Source organism: Hippocampus bargibanti, linkage group LG09 (assembly GCF_051943395.1).
Source record: "Hippocampus bargibanti isolate YZ-2025 linkage group LG09, ASM5194339v1, whole genome shotgun sequence".
In the NCBI taxonomy this organism is placed as follows: Eukaryota; Metazoa; Chordata; class Actinopteri; order Syngnathiformes; family Syngnathidae; genus Hippocampus; species Hippocampus bargibanti.
The window spans coordinates 14,214,729-14,235,325 of NC_142742.1; the positions used below are offsets into that span (position 1 = coordinate 14,214,729).

Genomic DNA, 20,597 nt, shown 5'->3' on the forward strand with positions numbered 1-20,597 from the left:
AGTTCCTGGGAATCACAGTCTCCCAGGACATGAAGTGGGAGGTCAACACCAACTCTATTCTGAAAAAGGCCCAACAGAGAATGTACTTCCTGAGGCTGCTAAAGAAGCATGGCCTGCCACAGGAGGTGCTGCAACATTTCTACACGGCTGTCATCGAATCCATCCTGTGTTCTTCCATCACCGTTTGGTTCGGGGCCGCCACAAAAATGGACAAAATCCGACTTCAACGGACAGTTAGGACGGCGGAAAAAAATCATTGGCACCGCCCTACCCACTCTCGAGGACTTGCACACTGCAAGAATCCAAACAAGGGCGCGGAAAATCCTACTGGACCCTCCGCACCCTGCCCACCACCTTTTCCAGCTACTCCCCTCAGGCAGGCGCTACCGATCCATGCGCACCAAATCCAGCAGACATTTAAACAGCTTCTTCGCCCAAGCCATTAACTCTTTGAACTCTTCAACAGTAGCCAAAATGGAACTGTATAGTGCCACTTAGCAGTTTTTTTGACGACAATACTAGTGCAGCGTGTTCTACCGGAAACAAATTCCTTGTGTGTTCTACATACTTGGCAATAAAGATGATTCTGATTCTGATTCTGATTCTGATTAGCTGTCTATTAGCTAGCTAGTTTTGTATGTATTTGAGTTACTTTCGGGTTGAGTGAACGTTAGCGCGTGTGGCTGCCACTGCTCACCCACGAAAAAGACTTATCCTGTGACTGTAAAGTGACATTGAGAGTTTTGAAAGGCACTTATAAATGAAATGTATTATTATTATTATTATTATTATTATTATTATTATTATTATTATTATTATTATTATTATAGTTCATTTCCTGGTTTTCTAACAATCAGCTGCCACTCACTCATATCGACGTGCTTATGGTATATTCTGGGCTTTTAGAGTTGATTAAAGCTACATACAACAAAACAAAAGTCCCCAAAACTTGGAATTAAAATTGTTCTGAGGTTGAAAATTTCAAAACAAGACTTCCGGTGTGTGGGAGGAATCCGGCACACACACATGAAAACACCACACAGGAACGACACGGCCAGAATCAAACCCATGACTGCTGAATTATAAGGTGGATGTGTGAATCAGTTGAGCTGCCCTTAATCTGTTTTTCACTTCCAAATTATCAGGTGCGCCAGCCGCATGTTCAAGGAAACCCTCAGTATGCTGCCAAACACTGTGAAGGAGTCTTGCGCCTGCACGCAAATCAAGGTCCTCCGGTTTTAACTCCCTAGTCAGTGCATCATGCGCTGTCTGCAAAAATAGAGCCACATGTCCCAGTTCAAGGTATGCCCCACTTCTTGCACAAAGTCAGCTGGGATAGGCTCAATTTTTCCCGCAACTGCAGCAGGGACAAGACATGTGAGTGTGCGTGTAGGTTGGGGTTGTGGTGGGAAGGTTGTCGGCGGCAGAGATCAAACCGTGTTCCAAAGCAAACATGAAGTTGGTCTGTTTTAAGTTAGTTAGTAATTCTTATTTATCTTGCCCTTTGTGATCCGTCAGCAATTCCACCGGCATGAGCTTTGTTCTGCCCACATTCAATTCAACCAAGAAATAGAAACCAGCAGGTCCCTGATGCGAAGCCTGGTAAGAGTGAAACCACAAACCAGCTCAAGCTATACAATTAAAAAATACCCTGATTGTTACTTCTTGACATGTGACAGGTATCAAGTCGAGGGAATAATTGAAGTGCAAGCATTCGGATTGGATTGGTTGAATTAGCCTTTATTAGACTTGCAGTGGAGAAAGTTTGATTTCACAGCAGCAAAGTTATGAAAGGAAGAGGAAAGGAAAGGAAGAAGTAGAAAAACAAAACACAGATCTGCTGGAAAGGCAGCCACTCTCGCAGTGCCATCTTGAAGTCAAAACAACAACAAAACGCGACAGTTCTACATACGCATCGGCGCTCTGCGCTGACACTCCTTTCTTCTCATCTCTTTTAGCTTGCAGTAGACGTACACATTCCACTATGATGTAGCTGATCCACTGGTGAAAAGGATGCTTTGATCATCTCCTATTTCACCTAGAACTGATTCTGTCTCAAAGAGGGTACAGAAAGTGCTTAAGAATGAATGACTCTCTGTGTCTTTGTTTTTTTTTTGTTCTTTTGACTTCAAGATGGCGGCACGTGAACGTGTGTTTTGTTTTTCTACTTCTTTCTTCTCCTCTTCCTTTCATAACTTTGCTGCGGTGAAATTTAAATTTCTCCACTGCGAGACTAATAAAGGTAAATCCAATCCAATCGTGTGTTCCTCAAACCATGCAAACATCCAGCCACAGACTGTCCAACAGCACCGACCTTTTCGCTGAACAATGCGGGGCTGTGAAAATGCTGCCCATTATAGGCGCAAAAAAAATCACCCCAGAGCTGTCCAGCGATGACAGTCAAATGGCACTGACATTCCTCCCAATCAAAAACTATGCTGGCATATTTGTGCTGCCGAAAAGGTGCAACCGCTCAGCAGTCTCCTCCTTGATGAATGTTGTGGCCAAAAATGCTGAAAAACAATCCGTATCCATTCCAAAGGACTTACAATAACACAAGTGACAAAAGAAAACACAAAAGCAACAATAACAAAAAAAAAATCAAGGCTCGTGAGAGCACTTACTGAGGGCTTCCTACTCGGGCGCCATCCTGGACTTCTTCTCACAGAGTAAAACGCTTTGTAAAAGATTTTGCATGTGATAAAGCAACGAGCATCTAAAATTGCTGAGATCAAAGGTCAAAGCAGCCCATACTGTAACTCTTCTTGTCAGGCTAACACTTTGTCTGTGATTGCACCACATCTGGATGTCACACACACAGAAAGCACATTTGTCAAAGAGATGAAATTGAGTGTGTGTGGAAGGAAGAAGTACAGAGCAAAAGGCCTCTCTTCCCATCGTCAAATAATCAATTTTACGCAGTTCCACCCTGATCACGCCCATCGAGTTGTGTATTCAGAATAATGGAATAATGTGCCAGATCTATGCTTCTTCAATGCTGGAAAGGAAAGCAAGAATACTGGAAAGTAAAAAAGCTTTGAGTGCATCAAATCGTTCCTTGTGGCGCCCAGATAGGGGAAAAAAAGCCGCATACATTCTAGACGTGTGTGTGCATGTGGATGAGCGTGTGTGCATGCTTGCGTTTGTGTGAAAGTGCCCACATCTGCACTTCTAAAGTTTTCTGTGGTGCGAGACTTAAAACTCTGCAGCTGAATTTCTGGTCTGGCAAGTTTTTGAAGTCGAACCGGTTGAGCAGTGTCTCACAGGATAAAAAAAAAAAAAAAAAAGATTCACTGCTAACTCAATCTGAAAAGTCTCTTTTTTGTCACAAACGAGTTGGGTGTGATCTATTTCATGCTAAGGAGCCACCCAGACTCTTTTGATGGAAATTGTTTTTTGGATCTGGATAGTCATCGGTTGAATGAAGAATTAACTGCCTGTTTGTCCACGTGAATGTGAACAAGAGAGGATATAAGCGTAGCTGATAATGGCCGCAGGTCGGATATCAGTCAGAATTTTACTTTCACTTCCTGGCCGAGTGAAAGTTTCAACCATCCGGCCACTGGCAACAAATGTGACAGAAGCATTTGTCAGATGCCTTCACTCCATTGAAGTTGAAAGATTTTGTAAGTAAGGCGCAGTTCTTGGCGACATTTTTTTTGTCCCGATGATACAATAATCCCTTGCTACTTTCCATTATCGCGCCCCTTGATGCATTACGGATTTTTTTCGAACCCAATTTATTTTTCAAAAGGCCGCAAATGGCAGCGAAAGTCACGACACTACAGTTTTGTGAAACAACAGCGGGTCACAGAGAGCAGTATACAGCATTCATTCTATTTACTGTTGTTATTTTTTTTTTTTTTTATTCCTCCATTTTAGTAAAATGCTTTTGTTAATGTTGCTGTGCCGATGACCATTTTGTGTTTGGGAGCCTTTTACTGAGCGAAATGCTTGTTCTGTATCCACAAAGGGACATAAGTCTTCTTGTGCCGGTCCCAAACACAGATAAATACAGAGGGTTGTTTCAGGAAGGGCATCCGACGTAAAAATTTGGCCAAAACAAACATGCGGATCGAACCTCTAAAGATGGAGGACACTGATTTGCTGTGGCGACCCCGTCAAGGGAAAAGCCGAAAGGAAAAGATTTATAAGCTCCTTTCAAAACTCTCAAGAACACTTGATAGTCCAGTGACGTGCAGTCAGGGGAGGCAGGTGAGGCAGCGCCTCACCTGTCATCATGGAAATATCAAATGACAAAATAAATTAAACAGTTTATTTAGTGATTTGTACTTTAACGTTCTTTTCCATTTAACTTCACCATTTTGGGATTTTTTTTCAAAATCGCTGAATTTTCACATTTCCCGTTCAAATACTAAGTGGAGACGAGCGGTGAGGCAGCAGCCGGCTGAGCCTCACCATGGATTGTGCAATGACTATGCTAAGTGTGCTGGCTTGCTCTGCAGTGAGACCGCATTGCTGTCCTTCTGCATATCGCTATTAAAGTGTTCAAACACTTTTAGTATATGAACTAAATTTGTACAGTTTAGCTGGTGTATATAATGTAGTGTCACTTTACATTATAAACACTGTACTACAGTGTTTATTTTATTTTTGTGAAACCTGTGTGCATAGGTGAGGCACACAGTTCTCCTGCCACATGACAGGGGGCGCTGGTGATTACAGAGATTCTTCTTGCGCCTCCTCGACTGCAGAATAATAGAATGAGTGAGAGCAAGCTACAGTAAACAGTTAGCAAGTTAAGTGCAACCATCCAGTCATTTTTCTCGTGTTGCTTGGCCTTATTTTCAGAATGGAGGATTACATATCTAAATTGAAAGAATTTTCTAAACTGGACTTTCAATCAAAGCAGGAGATCATAATTAAAGGAAGACCAACACCGGACTGGATAGCTCACAAACAGTGAGGTATGGATGTAAATTTCCTGGACAGCTTCTCAGCTTTTTGGCCAAGAAGGATCTCATTGAAACTATTCCTGAAGCGACAAAGTTGCTGCAGCTCGTGCTCACTGTTCCAGCTACTACAGCATCAGTGGAGCGCTCATTCTCAGCAGTAAAAAACTGAAAACATAGAGTCGGAACAGGACTGATCAAGGAAGACTTTCTTCACTGGCAGTGATCTTCATTGAGACAGAGAGACCTCAAAACTGAAGAAAGATAAGGAAGGCTTCTACAAAGAAGTTATTGCTGCCTTTCTTCAGAAGGAGCGGCGCATGGACTTCATTTATAAGTAAAGGTAACACGATAGAGTTTTTTTTTTTTTCTATGCTACAGTTTATATAAAGAATGCTGACATGTCATTTTAAACAAAACACATGAACTGTTGCCAATCAATTGGTGAAGAAGCTACTCTGTAGAGTTCATATGTTTGTAAATCTGACTGTGATGACGTCAGTGCCTCACCAGCCGTGAACCTCACCGCATGTCACTGTTACATTCACAGGATATTTTTTCTACGGGTGAGCAGCAGCGGCAGCCACACGCGGAACACGCACACGCGTTCACTCAACCCGGAAGTAACATAAAGTAAACAAAAAAAAAACTAAATGACAAATAATATGACAACACAAAGACACAGAGAGTCATTCATTCTTCAGCATTAAGGCATTACTGTGCTGTAAATGCACAAAACCGAACATTAGTTCACTAACCAAAAAAAATTGGTTTCATTTGGCCACACCTGACAATGAGTCGACAATTAACTCATTCACTGCCATTTACGAATTTATTTGGGAATTGAAAATATGACGTAGAGCGCCATTCCTGGATTTGCTTGAGATTCAGTTTTTCTTGTTTGGGTGCGGATAAAGCACTAGTCGTGGTCTCTGGCAATGTTTTTTTTATTTTCCACAAGGGGCAGCATTTCCTTTTTTCCATGTTAGCGCTTTGTTCTAGCTTCAGCTGTTGTTGAAGCGCTATATAAACCAATATATATGTATTGCATTGGATTTTGGACAGTCACCCTCATTTCAAGCTCATATAACTACAGACCCATATAATTTAAGAATTAACTCTTTTTTTCTGCTAAAAGAAGATAGTCTACGTTTTCTTACGCTGCACTGAATGTTTATGTAATCCTCACACTCAATTTTCTGTGGGTCCTGGAATTCAAGTGACAATGACAAAACCCTGGCACTGGACTGGACACATTTTTGCACATCGTCTGGCAGTGAATGAGTTAGTGTAGAAAGAAAACTTTTATGTCTGATGGTGGTGAATCACAATACTTTCTTTATTTTTTATATCCACACCAATATTAGTGTAGTTCGATTTCCACTGCTGTGTTGTCGTATAATTTTGACGCAAATTTGATATGCGTCATTGGGGCATATAGATGAAACAAAATGCATGAAATCAGAAGTCCTCTGGTCAGAATCAAACCTTTCCTATTTCAAATAGGGCTTGAAAAAAATATGCTAATTGAAAATTTGCCGGTGTGACTAAATTAGGATAGACTGGATCTACCCTGTCAAGTCTGACATACAAATGATATACAGCTAATTTCCAAAACAATACGTTGAGTCAGGAGTCCAAAACAACAATTGGTGTGTGGTTCAAAGGAGCACCAACCCATCCATGGTTTCCGAGCGGCACTTATGATGTCAAAATAAAATGTCAAGGATGTGCTGCTTTGATGTTGATGCGCACACATGTCGGTAGTGCAAAGGAACAACGGCTTTTCCTCGACTGTGAGATATCGTTGCTGCACTTGGTGAATTCTCCAACCGTTTCATGAATTGTTACCAAATCCATTGGGGCAAAGCCAACTTTTGTCCTCTGTTATTTCCGGCACAGTGGAAGAAAGAGGGGGATTCAGGGAGTCCAAATCATACAAATCAATGGTTAGAATCATGTCAGCATAGTATAAAATTTGAGGAAAAAAATATAGATTATCCGTATATTTCCGGTGTATAAGGCGCAGCCAAAAGCCTTAATTTTCTTGTAAAGATGATCCAGCGCCTTATATGTGAAGTAATTGATGCACAACAGGTCTCGCAACTACTGCTCGCAGCCACAGACTCCATTCCCCCTCATCCCCCTGTAGAAGAAGTAGTGCATAACCCTAGCCTCTACTGTAGCGCCTTGTATTTTGACAACTTTTAAATATTTATATATCTTATTTGGAAAACTTTTTACATTCTTTGAAGGTGCGCCTTATAGTCTGGTGCGCCTTATACATGGAAAAAGCTTGAAAATACACCATTCATTTAGGGTGCGCCTGATACTCGGGTGTGCCTTATACGCCAGAAAATATGAGATATCAATGCTGTGTTATTTTTAGTCAATTGTGATTAAAAGTGATGCTAACATGCCAGTAAATATATGACATTTTAAGGTGAGTGCTTATTATTTTTTTACAGTATTTGTGATAATATGATTTCCTTAATACATCAACATAAACCACAAGTTTTGCTGGAGCCTATCCCAGCTGTCTTCCGGAAGTAGGCGAAGGACACCTTGTCCAGGTTGCCAGGCAATCCTACGGCACACAGTGACGAACAACCTTTCGTGCTTACACTAACACCTGGCGACAATTTAGAATGTGACATTAACCTGGAATTTGGGAGGAAACGAGTATCCAGAGAACACCCATGCAGTCACGGGGAGAACATTTCAACTCCACAAAGGAAAGCCGGAGTCAAAATTAAATACATGACCTGTGCACTGTGAGATCAATGCACAAATTATTCGAACACCAGGCCGCCGCATTATAAAATGACATAAAAGTTACCGGTATGTATGTTTAGAAAAAAAAAAGTTTTAATGTATTCTTTGTGGCTGGTCATTTTCTGTACACAGTGTCACACAAAACAATTGATTTGTGTGATAGTTGCAAAAAATTACAGGACGTACAATTGGTGGATTATGAAGGCGGATTATTGTTGCTGTCATTCAGAATAACAAATTAGCCTTGTTTTACGAACTTAATTGGTTCCCAGACAGAGTGTGTAAGGTGAAAACAAAATATACCTTATTTTACGTATAACAAATGTGCTATGGTATTTTAATTAAAGAAATAAACTGTACAGTATAATAAAGTCGTTTTATTTACCTTTGTGATGGTCGTTGATGGCTTGATGGAATAGAGTGGCCATTTTGAGGAATTATTCCTTGTAAGCTTTGGCAGCTTCTCGTCAGAACTGGCTGCCTCACCATGACGAATGACACTGAATCCCTGTACTTAAAGTTCTCGAACCATCCGTGGCTAGCCTTGAAATCATCAATGGATGACAAACTTCCAGGTTGCCTCTTGACGATATCCGAGTGAAGTTGCCGTGCTTTCTCTGTGAACTTTACCTAGTTCCTCATCAATTGTGTTCTGTTTAGCTGGGGTGATAGCTTTTTGCATCAAGTGTACAGATGGCTTGTGCGGGTTATTTGTGGAGCCTCATAGATGGGATATTTTAACCTTGCAGTCTACACTCTGCCATTGAACTATCAAGAAAATTGAAACAAGTCCAAATTTCACAGTGTTTTCTATCCATTTTCTCACTCTCTCTCTGGCGTCTGCCTATCTATTTTTTATTTGCAGCTCTGTGTTTCTGTGCCCCCCTCACTGCTGCGTTCTTCACAAATCATGTGAAGAACACACACACACACACTGATGCATCCTTGACCAATCACGTGCGGTTTTAACCGAAGACTGGGGGTGGAGAATAGAGGACAAAACTAGGCGGCTTCCATTTCCTTGTTACACAATCACTCATTGTGGGGCTCCGTGTGTATCCCGAAAAATAGTTTGTATGCCAAGATTAAATTCTCGTCAATTTAACGTTTGTAAGCCAAAAAGTTCATTAGCCAAGGGTTTCGTAAGCCGAGGTATCACTGTTTTTTCAAATATGAGTTGGTTGGTTGGTTTCTTCCTGCTGAAAATGTATCGTGGGGCTTTGCACAGCAAGCAAAGGAAGCACCATGCAGCCGCCAATAAGGCCTTGACAAAGGATACGTAAGAGACGGTTGGAAACGCAGGGTGTGCCAGGCTCGTCCATCAAGCTGTACCTGAACAAAACTCTACTTGATGTGCAACTGACAGAGAATTCCACAGCAGAAGTTATTCAAGCTTGTTGGGACTCGTCCACTGGGGGTCATCTACACGGTCATTAAACCTACAAGAAATCATACAGGAACCAACTGTCGTAAATGGATAGTATTGCTGTGTTCGGTGCAAAAGGAAACAGAATGGCCATTGCACATCCAAACTGTAGGAACGTTGCATCGGTGAAAGGGCATCAGTTCATGTTATTCGCCTTTTGACCAAACTGACCTGGAAAAGTTTCTACCTTGCCCGTGACACTCATCACAACAATCTCTGTGACAAATGGATGGACAGACGTTTTGTCAAGATTTGTGAGGAGCGAGGCAGTGAAACCAGAAATATAGTTAGAGATAGATGGATGGAGGGAGAGACAGTGAGAGAGAGAGAGTGCAATAGACAGAGAGATTGATGGATAGAGTGAGAGAGGGAGACAGATAGAGAGATGGATAGATGGATGGAGGGACGGGTGGGTAGGTACCACGGTGGATAGAGACAGACAGACAGACAGACACACAAGCAGACAGCCAGACAGGGAGGAATTCACCGCCTCAATCGCTTTGTTGAATCACACAGAATTTTACACGACACTTGGTTGCAGCGATTATCAACTGACAGACCCAGTTGTTGGTCGGGGGCAGGTACAGAAAAAAATACAGGGTGTTCTTTATTCTATGACGGGGTGGAGAGACATGATATTTTGAGGTAATGCTAAATTGCATGTAATTAACTACTTTGATGCGTGGTGAAAGAAGAGGTCGTCACATGTGACACAAAATTGAAGTAATCCCTTGCTACTTCACGGTTGGATTATCGTGTCCCTTGATGCATTGTGGATTTTTTTTTCAAACCTAAAAAATGGTGCAAATGGCAGCCAAAGTCACAATAGTAGTCATACAGCATTCATTAGATTTACTGTTAATTTTTTAAATGTATTCATCCCTTCATCTTGAGTCATGACTGTGCTGTAAATGCACAAAACCGAACATTAGTTTAGTAACCAAAAACATCGGTTTCATTTGGCCACACCTGACAATGAGCTGTCGATTTCAGTCATTGAGGAGATCATGGAACCGTACATATACATCTTTGCTCAAAAGAAACGGCAACAATTACCTATTACAATGTTCCTCACCCATCGTAAATCATCATCCGAGCCTTCCGCAAGACCCTCGGTGCCTTGGAAATTTAACGTATACAGCAGTGTGCCTGTAAATATTATATTCTACGGTATATACTGTATGTTGATAGTTGACTGTTTACTTTATTGCAGTCGAGTTTTGTACTGTACTACAAACATTTACTGTGCTTCTTGATGCATCTCCTGTACTGTGTTCCACTAAATTTGACCTTATATTGCTTTGCACTCACACATGTAAATTTACCAATACAAGTAGAGTTCGCTATATCACTGGTTTTTGCCTATCGCGGGTGGTACGCGTCCGCATTGAGCGCGATAAATGAGGGATTACTGTACTTAAAATTAGCGCATTACGAACGATTTCATTGGAATCTTTAGTTTTTAACCCGCGGATATTTGCTGTAATTAATTATGACTTTATACATATATACACTGTGTGCGCACAAGTGTAACCTGGATCAGAGCACATCCATTCAGCAGCCACTGCAGATGGGAGGAGAATCCTCAGCAGCATTGCGCACATGCTTGTTCAGGACAAGTCTCAAGGACAAGCTGTCGAACCTCATATTGGCCAGCAGTTTACCAAAAGAAGTCTGCTTTGAGGCAGAGTTGTGACTCACAAAGCAAACAGTTGGCTTTATTAATCTTCACTCTGTCCAACAGCTGACAGAAAAGGTTTGCTTGTTCGCTTGGAATGTAGGTTGGTTTTGCTTTCAAAGTGTTTCATGTGGGAGGGGGGAAAAAAAGAAAATACTTCACACTCAGTTGCAAATAACGTATCAAAATTTAATGTTGACATTGAATGAGCATGCTTAAAAAAGAATCAAAATCAATAGATGTGTTGCATTTACAAAGTGACGTGTGAGTATAAAGTACAGCAGTGCTACTTAAACTTTTTTGTTCCATTTTTTAACTCCACATTTTCTTAAACAAAATAGAGGCTCCTCTATGCCTGGTGGGCAATCAAACAGAAAAGTAAAGCTCAGCAACACATTTGATTCTGTTACTCTCCTCCAACCGGGAGCAACAAGCTATTATTTACAGAGAAATATATACGAACAAAAAGACTCACACGGTACTTCACTCCATTATAAATGTGCAATGAAGTCCTCTCATCTAAATTCCATATTCCGAAGGATGCATCACAACACATTGGAGTTCCTCAGCTCCCATCACAACATACCAGAAAATAGCTCCTGTCAAACGACAAGCATTTTTTGCATTATCCTCACTGTGTAACTGTGCAAAACAGGAAAAAAAAACACACGTTGAGTTGTGACAAGCCTACCGTCAAAAAACATATTGGACCAAAAAAAATTGTTGTCCAAACCGAACTGCGGGCGAGTAACACGAGGCAGGTTATCAAATAAAAATTGTGGCTTTGTAAAAGTGATAAAAGTTCGTATTTGGAGGTTCACAAACGCTTCAGGGCAGCTAATCTGCGCAGGAGATTTTGCTGCCGGATCTTGAGGCGTTTGCGTTCCTGTAGCTGTCGCTTCTCCTTGGAGTGCAGCTCCTTGAGGTATTCTGTGGCGTGGGTGAGGATGGCAACCTTGGGGGTCTTGGTGTATTCCAGACCTGGGATCTGATCTCGGAGGGCCAAGAACCTGGACCTGAGGTCGTTCCTCCTTTTCCTCTCCAGGTAGTTGTGGTTTTTTCTGCGATCTGTATCCTCCATATCAGAGTTCAAGGAACTTCCCGAGGGCGAGGTCGGGCGACTGCATGCCGGGTGTGTGCGTTTGCTTTGGAGCGCCTCCTCGTCAACCTCGTCCTCCTCTTCATCATCTTCCTCATCAGGCTCAGCATCTGGGAAGCGGGCAGCGTAGTTGTGCTGCTGCCGGTGAACCGAGGCGTGGAAGTGTTTGGGGCAAGGGTCCGCACGCACTGTGAGGGTCACTGGCTTGCGGACGTTGGCCAGTCGGGCCCGCTTGTGCTTGCTCTCCACGGTGACAACATCGATTTCCTCCTCATCGTCGTCGTCGTCTGTCAATTACACACAGAAACAACCATCAGCAATTCTGAAATTACACAATTGAAAGAAAGACGCGAGGGATATTTCATTTAAACGTCACAGATTCACAAAAGAGACCAATTCACAATCCCTGTGCGCCACATGATGAAATGTGGTCACAGGTATCTATCCACTTCATATATGTGAAAACCAATTTGTTTCAGATTATGTTTCTTTCTCCATCTAAGCGAGTGATGTAATGTGACAGGCATAATAATTAAAAGTGCTTCCGCTAAACGCCAGACAGTAAAATGAATGCGGATATCCGACTATTGCCAGACAACAAACAAGAGAGTAAAAGAGTAAAACGAAACAGACCCAGATATCACAATGAGGATATTCGGCTAAATTCAAATCAACAAAAGTATCATTATCTCTGGTTCTTGTGACAAATTGTTGTGTGGCACGCTATGAGATTCTTCTCGTGTCAAAGTTGTCCCTTGACTTATGAGAACCACTGTGTAAAGGAAAGGGACAACAGCAATCCAAATTAGGTGGCAATAGGAAGTACATTCCACAGTCAGGCAAACACATCACTATTTCCCCCCACGCAGCCTTGGAGCGGAGAATTCAAGCCTTTGTCATGACTGGACCTGGTGGCAGTAGGCGTTCTCCCAATTAAGATTTGAAAGTTTGATGCTTTTGCTGCTGAGTGGTGCAAATGCCGACTAATCACAAGGACTCCGGCAATACAGCCCCTATGGCGCATTCTTGATTCTTTCCATTCATGTGGGGGAAGGGGGCGGGGGTGGTTTAAATGGCCACAAGACGCACGTGGTATATTTTGAGCGAGTAAAGCCATGCTCGGGCTTGAACGCCCTCTCTAGATAGGCAAACGTTTTCACGTAATGCATTGTGAAATTGGAGTCATGCGAAGGTCAGGCTGCGCCCTTACCGGAAGAGTCGGTACGAGACTCGGAGCCAGACGACGCCGTCTTTCTGCAGCTACTCGCCGGGTAGGAGAGAACAGCGGCGGGGTCGACACAGTCCGACGCCGATGCGGTGAGGTGAGCACTCGGCGAGACGCCGTGGGTTTTGCTCGCCCTCGCGGTGCTCTGTGTGCCCGGTGGAGCTTCGGGTGGTGGTGGCGGAGCGGATTGCCTGCTGTGAATCGCCTTCTCCAGCTGCTTGTTGCATGAGAAACTACTCCACATGCAATCCTGGATGATGATGGAACTGAGGTTGCGGAAAAGCCCCTGCCCTTCGCATTCGTCGTCCTGAGCCAACACTCTGGACAACCAGCTGAGTTTGTCATCCCCGTTCTGCAAAGTCCGGATGGGCGACAGGGGAGGGGTGTGCAGCAGCTCGAACTTTTTCCAAATATCCTCGCTTGGTGCAGTTGAATTGTAGAAATCCTCTTCGGTATCAAAGTCATCCAAAAAATAGTGCTGGTAACAGTCAAACTCCATTGTAAGGCTGAAAATAGTCCGATTTTGGTTTTAGTCACTCTGAACCTGAAGGAAACGTTGCAATTAGTCACATTGTCCCAGCACGGGTCACTTTGGACACGTCGAACTAACAATTTCATTGTTGCAGTAACGTGTATATTGCATAATGTCCTCTCTAAATATATTTAAGCGGTGACTACGCTTGAGTGGCGAAGAGAGCGATCCCTTCATAAGTCGAACGGCTTCAATGAGCATCGTGGACACTCCATTTAACTTAACCACAACCAACTGAAACTTTCATCAAAACAAATAGGCCGCATCTACTACTCACCGACTCGGAAAATTCAGACCAAAGACAAATCCACTGATAGAACCTGCCCGCGTCGAGGTGTTTCGGGTTTTGTTTTGTTCGCTTTATTTTAGTCGTCGTCTTAAGTAGGCAATGACCTGCTGCGGATTCGCTGCGCGACGGTAGTTGAACGCCGCGCAATGCGTTTTTCGCGCCAGTCGAAAACCGGTTATAACCGCGACAAAAGCGTAGGGAGGGGCCTCGTAAATGTCTGCAGCAGAACGGCTCCAGCGAGATCCGTGTAAACCTCCTCATTTGCATAAAGGGCGGAGACGAACAGCTCACCCCGCCTCTTTGACTTCGCCACTTCAGGTCACTGAAAATCGATCGGGGGTTACAATTTTCATCGTTTCTCGCTCATTACTTAACGGACTGAATTTTAATCTGAAGAAGCAACTATGATCCGCAAGAGTAGATCCAAACTGCATTCCAAGGGGGGTGAAAATATTCACAAAGTGAGACAATGAAAACAGCAATAAATACACTTGTGTAACATTGACGATAAAATAATATTCAAATGTAATCTGATCTATTATTTGTGCTTAATACTTCATCGTTTAAAAATCTCAAAATAATTTAACATGTTCACAAAATGGTGAGTATAGTTTTGCTTTTTTGATTGTTGCTGTGCTGATGACCATTTTGTGCTTGGGAGCCTTTTACTGAGCGAGTTGCTTGTTCTGTAGCCACAAAGGGACATAAGTCTGCTTGTGCCGGTCTAAGCCCGGATAAATACAGAGGGTTGTGTCAGGAAGGGCATCCGACGTAAAAGCTGGGCCAAAAAAAAATGCGTATCATACCTCTGAAGATGGAGGTTACTGATTCGCTGTGGCGACCCCTTGAAGGGAAAAGCCGAAAGGAAAAGAAGAAGACAAAAGTCCATTCATCCATTTTCCTGACCGCTTTATCCTGTTCGACTACATAAAAAATTATGTAAGAGAACAGACGTCCCGATCAAAGGTGACGTTTTTTAATGATAAATATAATTGAATAATCAGGACATAAAACTAAATCCGATACTAAAACTAAATACAATACAATACATATGGATTTATGTAGTTTGCCTTAAACTGTAACAAAGCGCTTAACATGGAAAACTATCATATACAGGAAATAAAGCAGTCACAAAGATAAAAAAGGCAAACCTTGAGTAGAAGTGAGAATAAAAAAAACCTACCCTAATCCAAGATTGGATTGGAATTCATTTTTATTGCCAGTTTTACTTCACATTCCAATGTATCTAATAAGAATATTGTAGTAATGAGGCATAAAAAATATGCCTTTCAAATATAATGTTATACTTGGGGGGCGGCCCGGTAGTCGAGTGGTTAGCACACCGGCTTCACAGTGCAGAGGTCGCCGGTTCGCATCCCGGTCCGGCCTCCCTGTGTGGAGTTTGCATGTTCTCCCCGGACCCGCGTGGGGTTTCTCCGGGTCCTCCGGTTTCCTCCCACACTCCAAAAACATGCATGGCAGGCAGATTGACCACTCCAAATTGTCCCTAGGTGTGAGTGTGAGAGTGACTGTTGTATGTCTTTGTGTGCCCTGCGATTGGCTGGCAACCAATTCAGGGTGTCCCCCGCCTCGTGCCCGAAGACGGCTGAGATAGGCTCCAGCAACCCCCGCGACCCTAATGAGGAATAAGCGGTACGGAAAATGAGATGAGATGAGAGATTATACTTGGGGGAAGTACACGTCTTATCTGTTTTTTTTGTTAAATTTCCTAAAGATTATCACGCTAAAACTTGTGCTGCAGTAAAGTTACAAAAATCACATTTAGATCCCCACCCCAGCAAAAAAAATAATAGAAATGTATGTTTTCTTGTGATTTCACTTCTTACTTGTGTTCGGGGAGGAGATTTTGCCTCAAGTGGAGGAGTTTAAGTATCTGGGTGTCTTGTTCACGAGTGAGGGTGAAAGGGATCGAGAGGTCGACAGGCGGATCGGTGCGGCGTCTGCCGTGATGCAGACTTTGTACCGATCTGTCGTGGTGAAGAAGGAGCTGAGCCAAAAAGCAAAGCTCTCAATCTACCGGTCGATCTACGTCCCAACCCTCATCTATGGTCACGAGCTATGGGTTGTGTCCGAAAGAACGAGATCCCGGATGCAAGCGGCCGAAATGAGCTTTCTCCGTCGGGTGTCCGGGCTCTCCCTTAGAGATAAGGTGAGAAGCTCGGTTATCTGGGAGGGGCTCAAAGTCGAGCCGCTTCTCCTCCACATCGAGAGGAGTCAGATGAGGTGGCTCGGGCATCTGATTAGGATGCCCCCGGGACGTCTCCCTCGTGAGGTGTTCCGGGCATGCCCCACTGGCAGGAGACCCCGGGGACGACCCAGAACACGCTGGAGAGACTATGTCTCCCAGCTGGCATGGGAACGCCTCGGGATCCGCCAGGACGAGCTGGAAGAAGTGGCTGGGGAGAGGGAAGTCTGGGCTTCCCTACTGAAGCTGCTGCCCCCGCGACCCGACCCCGGATAAGCGGCAGAAGATGGATGGATGGATGGACTTGTGTTCTACTATTACCCAAATAATAAATCACTTGATTTCATGAAGTTGGATTCTTTTTTTTTTTCAAGCGCCATTGCTGACCTACTGTTGGCAGATACTACGGAAAACAATCGAAAAACTCATCCAACACTCTTGTCTTGGTAAATACATGCCAAAGTATTTGTATGATAATGGAGGTGCAAATAATTCAGAACAACTGGTCGCTATCTTATTTCCATACTGACACCCATCGTATTGGGGAACAATGAAAGGCGTGTCGAGTATCCTTGAAGACATTACCAGGTGAAACTTTTGTGCTCGACCTCACTGCAGTTAGCATATTGTTCTGCTTCTATATCGCTCATTATTTATATTTTGTATTTCTACTTTCACTCCTTTCATCACTTTGCTGCTGTGAAATGTAAATTTCTCCACTGCGAGACTAATAAAGGCAAATCCAATCCAATCCAAGTACTTGTTCAGCTTTAATCACACATCACAGAATTTTCAAGTTACGAAACCCTTCAAAATGAAAATATTGCCTATTGTTACAAAAGACATTTGGATTGGATTGGATGTACCTTGATTCGTCTCGCAGTGGAGAAATTTAAATTTAGTTATTTCAAGATATAAAAATGAAAAATACAACCAAAACAACTCAAACGCTTATTTTCAGTAGTGAAATGCTGTGGATTGTTGTTTGGATGGATGGATGCTACATTTTCTTGTTTACCTGTACAGTGATACCTCATTTTACAAACGTAATTGGTTCCCAGAAAGTGTGTGTAAGGCGAAAAGTGTGTCTTCCAAATATTAATTTTTCATAGGACCATGAAAACCATATAACCATTAAAAATGAGAATAATTAATTTCCAGGTCCCTGTTATGTTACATGGGGACCTGGAAATTAATTATTGCTATACCCAGTGAAGTTGCTGTTCTTTCTCGGCAATAATACCCTCACTCACACTGTCCCCTGCTAGCTGCTTTTCGTTAATCCAAATCAACAGAAGTTTTTCAACCTCTTCTATTGCCTGAGACCGTTGCTTAGTCAACACAGAAACACACTTAGCCACACATAGCAATGGTCGACTTAGCATACCGGTACTGGGACACTAAATCACACAAACGCACACTTCGTTTGTGTTTTTTGGTGATCTCCTTCTTCTGCTCGACCGTAATTTTCTTTTGAGTCCTCTTCGGCTGAACACTTGCCTGTGGTGGGGTCTTTTTCGGTCCCAAAACGTAAAAGTATCCATAACAAACCACGTCTGCACTGAGTGCACTCAAAGTGGGTGTGAAAAAGTAGTCCGGCAGCCACGGTGGCGCTGTTCGGCCGTGTGGATTGGTGTTCTGCTGCCATAAACTAGTCTGCCAGCCACTGTGGCGCTCCATGCGTTTCCCGAAAACTAGTTTGTATGCCAAGATTATATTCTTGCGAATTTAATGTTTGTAAGGCAAAAGGTTTGTTAGCTAAAGTATTCATAAACCGAGGTATGACTGTACTTTGAAACTTAACTTTTAACTGATGTGTGCAAGCATTACAACTTTGATCAACTAATGAAAGCAGACGTTGAATTAGTCCTTTTCCATCTAAAACTGCTTCAAACAACAAAGCGTAAGAGGAAAATGTGCACAGCTTTCCGTGTTTTTATACTGCGGGGGATCTTGTGACAAATGGATAAATAAGTTGGAAATCATCTATCCTTAAAATCTTATGTTTTACCTCAGAAGGGACTTTATTCCGGTAACAATGCTTAACACTGAGAAAAGCCCAGCCTCTGTCACCCCCACACACCCTCATCTTAACTTTAAGTGGCTACCATTGTTGTTTATTGTTATGGTAGCATACGTGTGAGGGTGCTAAAGAAAGGAAAGGGGGGTGGGTTTCACCTCGATTGAGCACTCATGTTAGTCACATGACCCATAAAGGATTCCGATGGGTATCACACACCCAGCAAGAGGGAATTTGGATTGCTGTATGTAAGCATGAGGGGCCCTCCTTTTCCCCACGACCTCCATGACACTTATGCTAACCTTTGACCTGAACATCCCATCTCCAAGCAGGTTTCAAAATGGGTGTAGTCAACCAGAGACCATGCAGATAATGATAATTATTTACACACGTTTTATTGCTCCCCTGAGTGGTAAAAACACCACTAAAACACACCCCAAAAAGATGAGTGGAACAGGCCGGTTGACAGCTTTAGTGATCAAAAATGACATTGAGCTGACCCCATTTTTTATTTGAGATTCCATGTCTTATTTATATATATATATATATATATATATATATATATATATATATATATATATATATATATATATATATATAAATATATCGATATATATATATATATATATATTTATATATATATATATATATATATATATATATATATATATATATATATATATATATATATATATATATATATATATATATTATTGACTTTATTGTTGTTCTTTTGACTTTAAGACGGCGCCGCGAGAGTGGCTGCCTTTCCAGCAGCTCATGTATTTCTTTTATCTACTTTCATTCCTTTCATCACTTTGCTGCTGTGAAATGTAAATTTCTCCACTGTGAGACCAATAAAGGCAAATCCAATCCTATATATATATATATATATATATATATATATATATATATATATATATATATATATATATATATATATATATATATATATATATATATATATATATATATATATACAATGAGACCTCAGCTTACGAACTTAATTGGTTCCCAGACAGAGTGTGTAAGGCGAAAAGTGTGTATCTCAAATAAATTCCCATAGGAAACCATTAAAATGTGAATAATCCATTCCCGGGTTTCCATCAAATATACTTTTCAACTAAATAAGCCTTAAAACTACACACAACATACCTTATTCTATGTATAATAAATGTGCTATTGTATTGTAATGAAAGAAATACACTGCACTGTATAATAAAGTCACTTTATTTACATTTGTGATGGTCATTGATGGCCTGATGGAATGTCGTTGGAGGTCCGAGGTCAAAGGTAATTGCTGTTTGGAAAGAGAGTCACATTCCATAAGGACTGTAATTAAAGAAATAAACTGTGCTATAAAATAAAGTCGTTTTATTTACCTTTATGATGGTCATTGATGGCTTGATGGAATGGTGTTGGAGGTCAAAGGTCATAGGGAATTGCTGTTTGGAAAGAGAGGCACATTACACGAGGACTGTAATTAAAGAAATAAACGGTGCTGTATAATATAGTTTTATTTACCTTTTTGATGGTCGTTGATGGTTTATGGAAGGAGAGTCACCTTCTATACTGAGAGTCACCTTCCATACTGTTGGTAACTTAACCTCTGGTGTGGCTTCTCTTCTTTGCTTCTTCATCATGTTTGCTGGTTAAAAACCTCTTAATTGACACCTGTTGCTTTCTGACTTGTAAGGTCTTACGAAGCTGAGGCATGACATTATCGTTCATCATGTTGATGATTGTCGTAGCCGCAGTCTTTTCTGGATGGAACTGTTCAGTAAAAGCCTGCACATCATTCCACTTTGCCAACATTGCCTTTATGAGCTCACTTGATGCTGCAGCCATCTCCTCCTCGCCCCCAGATGTTCTCGAACCATCCGTTGCTGGCTTTAAAATCCTCAATAAGCGCTGAACTTCCAGGTTGGCGCATGGCGATATCGCCGTGAATGAGATCACGCCGCCAGATCCGAAGGTCGTGTCCTTTGGTGTTCTTCCGCCGAAGATTACTCCACCAGTCGTGGTGGGTGTGTATCATAAAAATAGTGCGTAATTTCAAGGTTTAATTTTCATAAATTTGACGTTCGTAAGATGAAAAGTTCGTAAGATAAGGTGTTCGTAAGCTGAGGTCTCCTATATATACTTCTATGTATTATTTTGTACTTTTTGGAAGTCATATCAGGGTGGAAGTCAAGGTCAGCTGTATTCAAAACAACAACAATTTTATTTCACTCGTGTCATTCCACTGAAGGAGACGAGGAGAGTAATCTTGGTCTCAATGACAACTTGTAATAACATGCCTCCTGCTGGCGAGTACGCGTAATTACATGCTTCTTTAAACGCGAAAAACGTTGGGCAGCTTTATTAATGTGCATGTTTGTGAGTGCGTGTACTATAGCCGGATTTGTCGAAATACTTGAGCAAACACAAAATT

General features: G+C 42.0%; 1 protein-coding gene across 2 annotated transcripts; it reads right to left on the reverse strand.

The window, feature by feature from the left end:
* Positions 1–10,960: 10,960 nt before the first annotated feature.
* Positions 10,961–16,439, reverse strand: LOC148893740 (protein L-Myc-1b-like). 2 transcript variants are annotated; one of them, XM_089005173.1, is made up of 3 exons: positions 13,926–16,439; positions 13,102–13,622; positions 10,961–12,178 (listed from the first exon to the last, which is right to left on the reverse strand). In XM_089005173.1, exons 2-3 carry the CDS (start codon positions 13,613–13,615, stop codon positions 11,610–11,612), a joined length of 1,083 nt encoding a protein of 360 aa, XP_088861299.1. In that variant the 5' UTR covers positions 13,616–13,622; positions 13,926–16,439; the 3' UTR covers positions 10,961–11,609. The 2 variants fall into 2 exon arrangements, with proteins under 2 accessions (XP_088861299.1, XP_088861298.1); XM_089005172.1 differs by having other exon boundaries at positions 13,102–13,660.
* Between the last annotated feature and the right edge of the window lie 4,158 nt (positions 16,440–20,597).